The sequence below is a fragment of the Melanaphis sacchari genome, unplaced genomic scaffold, assembly GCF_002803265.2.
Source record: "Melanaphis sacchari strain LSU unplaced genomic scaffold, SCAv2.0 Contig61_pilon_pilon, whole genome shotgun sequence".
Lineage (NCBI taxonomy): Eukaryota > Metazoa > Arthropoda > Insecta > Hemiptera > Aphididae > Melanaphis > Melanaphis sacchari.
In genome coordinates this window covers 1,572,547-1,578,263 of record NW_020271437.1, presented here as the reverse complement: position 1 = coordinate 1,578,263, position 5,717 = coordinate 1,572,547, and the positions used below count along the sequence as shown (strand labels likewise).

Sequence of the window (5,717 nt, the reverse complement as noted above, 5' to 3'; positions counted from 1 at the left end):
GCTGTCGCTATCGGCCTTACCGAATCTCTTAAGATACTCGGCGAAGCATCCGTGTCCGGTCAGCACTTGGCTGAGGTGGAAGGACACGTCGCCGTGTTGTCTTGTCATCCAGGGAGCTATTTTTCTTATCAGTCTGTGAGTCCATCGACCTTTAGCCGATCCGTCCCATGTCCTCTGCCACTTTTCCAACAGTTGATCCCTTGCCACGCACTTCAGCATACCTCCGCGCGTTTTCTGCCGCTCCTCGGCCAGCAGCGCGAGCGGTGGCATGCCTGACACTACCGCCGCAGCGTCATAGGATACCGTCCGGTAGCAACAGGCGACCCTCAGCATGGCTCTTCGGTACACCGACTCCATCTTGTGCAAGGCCCCAGCCGTGATGGAAGGGAGCCAAAACGGAGCACCATACAGCAACCGGGAGGTCACCACCGTGGCCAGCACCTTTCTCGTTCGTTGCCTGGGACCTCTGAGGTTCGGAAGGATCTGTGTGAGCTGTCTGCAAGTTTCCGACGCCCTCTTCGCTGCTAGCTCGGCGTGCTCCATGAAATGAAGCTTGGGGTCGAGTATTACCCCTAGATACTTTACCGCACTTTTTGCCACGAACCGATGGCCTCTGAATTCAATGGTCATCTGGTTGTGCCGCCTTCGGTTGGTAAAGAGAATCGCCTCCGATTTCTCGACGGCCAGCTCCAACCCGTTGGCAGACAACCAGTCCGTCACGTCTCCGAGGGCCTGCCCGAGCCTCTCTTCCAGCAGGTAGGGCACTGTCGCCGTAGACAATAGCGCCACATCATCCGCAAACGCCACTATTTCGACATCGGGTGGGAGTCGCATCCTCAGGAGATCATCGTAGAGTACGTTCCAAAGGTCCGGCCCGAGGACCGAACCTTGTGGGACGCCGCAGCTCACTTCCATGGTTCTGGCGCTCCCGACTGACGAGTGCACTATAATACTCCTTCCGGACAGGTACTGTCCTATTATGTTGATCAGGTACGTCGGGGTATTTTTCCGTTTTAGCGCATCGATAATTCTGTCCCATGGGGCGCTATTGAAGGCATTTTTGACGTCGAGGGTCAGCATGCCCACGAATCGGTTGTAGGCCTGCCCCCTCCCGTTCGCGTCCTCAACAGCCAATCGCACCCTCGCCATCGCGTCAAGGGTTGACTTACCCGGCCTAAAGCCAAATTGGTTGCGTGCCTGGTCGTGCTTAAGGTGCTCTCGCAGCCTACCTGTAAGCAATTTCTCAAACAGTTTACCCACCGAGTCCAGCATGCAGAGGGGACGGTAAGCGGACGGGCTATCCAGTGCCTTGCCCGGTTTACGCAGCAGTACCAGATTGGCGGTCTTCCACTCCGGCGGATAGTAGGCGCTTCTCAAGCAGCAATTGTACAGCGAGGCGAAATGTTGTGGGAGAAAGCCGACCGCAGCCTTCAGAACCTCGTTGGGAATTCCGTCTGGCCCCGGTGCCTTGCCGTTAGGAAGTCCCCTCGCTGCCGACAATATTTCTTCCACCGAGAAGCACACCCGATCGAGATCCTCCACGCTGACAGGTGCGATGCCTCTTACAAAAGGAGGTTTCGCGGGGAAGAGGGTGCGGACGATGTTATCCAGTCTGCCTGGCAGGTCTAGTCCTGGGATTGTCTTCCTGCGATTTAGCTTTTTCATGACGATCCGATACGGGAGGCCCCACGGGTCGTTATCGACGAGTTCGCACAGTCTCTTCCAGTTCTCGTCTTTCGCCGCCCTTATCATGCTGACCAGGGTCTTCCGCTCGGACCTAAATGTCTCCAGCTGGGCCGCGCACCCAGCGTCATCCGTCTTCCGTCTAAGTCGGGTGTATGCGCGCCTAGCTTTGAGACACTTAGCGCGCTGCTCAGCTATATCCACCGACCACCAGGGAGCTGGACGACGTTTCCCGTTACCAGACTTGGGCATACTACCATCGCACGCTCGTGTCAGCCAGTCGACCACCTGCTGACACGCGGCTGCTGCAGAAGGCGCCAAGGGCTGGACGTCTCGTTTTAAAGTATCCACCAATTTCGCGTAGTCGAGCTTCCGATAAGCCCATCCTCTCCGTAAGCTCGGCTCCAAACCGCGCAGGCCTGCCGTTTTGATATGGAACTCCAAGTATTTGTGTAGACTGAGGGACTCTTCGTCGAGGACCCTCCAGTTGTCAACCCAGCACGACGCCGACCTCGTCACGAACGTGAGGTCGATATGCGACTCCGACGCTCCCCTGACGAACATGGGCTGGCCCTGGTTGCACACCGTCAGTCCAAGGGAAGCTGATAGGTCGGCCAGAGCTTTCCCCCTGCTGTCCTCTCTGGGACTGCCCCACTCTCGTGATTTGGCATTGAAGTCACCGGCAATGATGGTCGGGCAGGGTGACGTCCTAACGCTCGTCTCGAGCGCGCTCAGAAAGTCTTCGAAGACTGACAGGTCTACATTTGGTGAGCAATAACAGCTATACAGCCGGTAGCCGTCAAGCTGTATCCACCTGAAGCCCTGTTCACGTGGACCGACGATTTGGACGTGTTGAGACGGCGATACGAAGATGGCCGCCCGTCCACTGGCATCGGCGTACCAGCCGTTCTCCTCGTCCTTATCGCGGTATTGCTCGCTGAAGACGATTACGTCTGCGCCTTTCTCTGCAGCCGTCGTTAGGGCGAGATCCTGCGCCGCCCTGCACACGCCTACATTTATTTGTAGGACGCGGATCATATCGACTGCGTTGGTACAACGACCGCCGTCGCATTGCCGCTGTCAGCCTGACCGGTTGCCGCCAATACCCCCACGAACGATCGAGCATCCTCCGGAGTGGCCACACATGTGTTGGCAAAGTGCCCGTCTTTACCACATCGCCTGCAACACTTGGTCCTGTCGGGGCCTTGACACGCCTTGGCTTCATGTCCATGGGCCAAACACCGAAAACATCTAATTTTCGCCTCACACCGCCTGACGCTGCAGCTCACCATGCCCACCCTCAGTCGACCTTGCTTTAAGGCAGCCTGCGCCACGTCCTTGGGAGCAGAGACTAGGGCGAGTTGTGTTCCGCCAAAGCGCTTACGCATACTAACTAGCTTCAATGCGTTTGGGTCACACCCTGGGACCGAAGAAAACGCTTCGAGGACCTCAGGTCCGTCTGACCATTGGTCCAGGTCCCTCACTTCTAGAAGCTCCCTTTGTTGGAGTGTCCTGACGCCGACTTCACATCCTGCTGATCTAGATATCTCCGCCCTTACTGCAGACACCTCTTCGGGGTTTCCGCGAACTTCGATGAGGAGGCCACCAGACTTGGCCTGCCTCATCCCCACCACGTGGTTTCCGATTACGTCGCGAGATACCCCACCACGGATCTTTCTGGCCAGCTCAGGAAAGTCCTCCTTCTTTACGTCCACCAGGATGGCCGGGGGGCGAGAGCTCCGTCGCTGTTTCGGCGCATTATCGGTTTTAGTCACTGGTCGACAATTGGATTGACGCTGGTTTCGCCTCTATCTTTCTTCTTGCCCCTGGTGACTACTTCGGTCCAACTAGTCTTACCCCGTTCGGCTATCACCTCGATTTTCTGGTTCTGCACCTCGAGCATCGAATGCAGACCAGCAACTGCAGCCTTGATTTCTGCACTATCGGAACCTTGTTCACCACCCCCATTACCTCCGGCTGTATTTACACCTAAACTCGAGATGGCGTCAAGTAGAGTGTTGCTTGATTCCTTGACCACCGTATTCAGATTCTGGGTGAGAATGGTCACCACTTTTTTCGCATCAACTACCATCAGCTTGCTGCCTGCTGTCTGGTTCCTCAGCACTCTCAGCTCAGCGTTATTATGTTTGATGGATCCTATAATACTGTGTACGTGATCAACGGTCTCCCTAAGCCCCTTCACCTGGGTGCGCTTGGCCATTTCTTTTAAGGTCTCAACCTCCGCCTTCAACATTCGAAAGAGCCCCGCGTCTTGACTCTCGAGGTATTCGAGTTTTCCTCCTGTTGCCATTTCCTGTTGTTTGGTGGATCCAGCGTTGGAGCCGCCGTCAGAGTCCATGGCAAGGGGGAGGTCCGGCGACCCTTGCCCCCTTTGCTGCTACCACTCGCTCTAACGTGACAGAAACGGAGGCGGGTTGGCCAAATCCGGAGGTATCAGCCCCCGCTCCGAATGCTATCTACGCTAGTCAACTGGCTCCAATTCACGTTACAGACTCCGAGAAACTGCCGCTGTGTTCCTTTAAGCCTGTACAACAAAAATGCGCAACAAAAGCCCGCGCAGCTCCGAAGGGGGGGAAAATCCCTTTTCCCAAACCCTTTTGATTTACACCAAACTCGGTGGGTACGGTCCCGGCAACCTCTTGAAGAAGTGTGCCAAGTTTGAAGCGAATCCCGCCGACAGGAGCCGAGATCCCTTGGAAGGGATTTTAGACCACCGGACTATGGGAGGACTATGTGCGGGGCACTAAAACAAAATGTTCCCCGTTGGAACGAACTCCCTAAGTCGAATCCCAGTGGAGTTATACTTAACTCAAAAATCCGAAAAACAGGGGGGGGAAGGTCACTTTTAGTATGTTGTTCCGCTAGGGCCCACAATCCGTTTGGGCCTTGCGCGGACGCTGTACTTAAGAGGACGCTACACCGAAAGCGAAACGCATACAACGACCGAGAGAACGCGCTGTTAGGTGTTTCTGCGATGCGCAAGCACGCGACGTTTAAGCCGCGCCCACTACTCGTCGTCGGCGGCCGGCCGACGAATTTGCTCATTCGGGAGCGACGTTAATTATTTTCTCAACCTTCGTCTGTGACGGGTCGAGTAAATATACAATGCATACACTATGGTCTATGGCATACACGTATATTATGCCGCATTGCCGCCGCGGCGCGCCATAATCATTTTAATATTCGCGCGTACCTACGTAGCTTGTATTAATTGCATTATTAAAATATAATTACTTCATAAAAAATATACTCAATACAGTAAATAATATCATATCATATAATTTTTTATTTAAATAAAAAATCAAATTTAGGTAAAATTAATTAAAATTATATTAATAATTTAAAATATAGGTAATATATATATATAATTATTATTATTATTATTATTATATAATATATAATATAATATATATAAATACCTATATAATCTATTTGTAATTGTTTTTTTATATAGTTCTATATTTTAATTAAATTTTTTTTTTCTCAGCATTAGCTTGTATTATTCTGTGTGGTTCTCTGATATCCGACTTTAACATCCTTTTTGGATAAAGTGGGTCCACAATTTCGGGCAGCATACATTCCATATAAAACCTAAAATTGAAAAAAAAAATGACATATCTATTCAAATTGATTAATGTATTAAATATGTTGGACAGTTAATATTATAGGTAAAAATTATATTCTTTTTAATTACAATTTCAACTGTTCTTCCATTTTAATTTTCCAAAATGACAAATCAAATTTAATTTTTAAAATTTGTGTCCAAGAATCTGTATGAATAACGAAATAACATAGATCCCTCTTTGTAATTTTAAGTTGACCTTGAACTTGATAGAAGTATAAACTTTGAACTTTTAATTTTATTTCGTCATTTTCCAAGTACAAAAATAGTATCTAGAATCATATATAGGAATATTTAATTTTTAAAAGAATTTTTAAATTTATTTTTTAACCTTCTTATCTGAAATCGCGTCTCGTATATTAGAATAATCTTTTACAGAGTATGGGCATTT

At 50.5% G+C, this 5,717-nt stretch overlaps 2 protein-coding genes across 2 annotated transcripts in view; both read right to left on the bottom strand.

Moving 5' to 3' along the window:
* Positions 1–2,717: 2,717 nt before the first annotated feature.
* Positions 2,718–3,308, bottom strand: LOC112600177. Its single transcript, XM_025347345.1, has one exon. The coding sequence runs from the start codon at positions 3,306–3,308 to the stop codon at positions 2,718–2,720; it is 591 nt and encodes a 196-aa protein (XP_025203130.1).
* Positions 3,309–5,171: 1,863 nt separating this feature from the next.
* The window catches only part of LOC112600176, a 10,462-nt gene continuing 9,916 nt past the window's right edge, over positions 5,172–5,717 (bottom strand). Inside the window, exons 2-3 of the mRNA XM_025347343.1 lie at positions 5,399–5,598; positions 5,172–5,295 (exon numbers count right to left, since the gene is read on the bottom strand). Coding sequence (XP_025203128.1) covers positions 5,172–5,295; positions 5,399–5,598 — 324 coding nt within the window. The remainder of the gene's footprint in view (positions 5,296–5,398; positions 5,599–5,717) is intronic.

Bases quoted from the DNA above. Each gene is read 5' to 3' on its own strand.
- LOC112600177 (XM_025347345.1), bottom strand. From the start codon at position 3,308: ATGAGGCAGGCCAAGTCTGGTGGCCTCCTCATCGAAGTTCGCGGAAAC.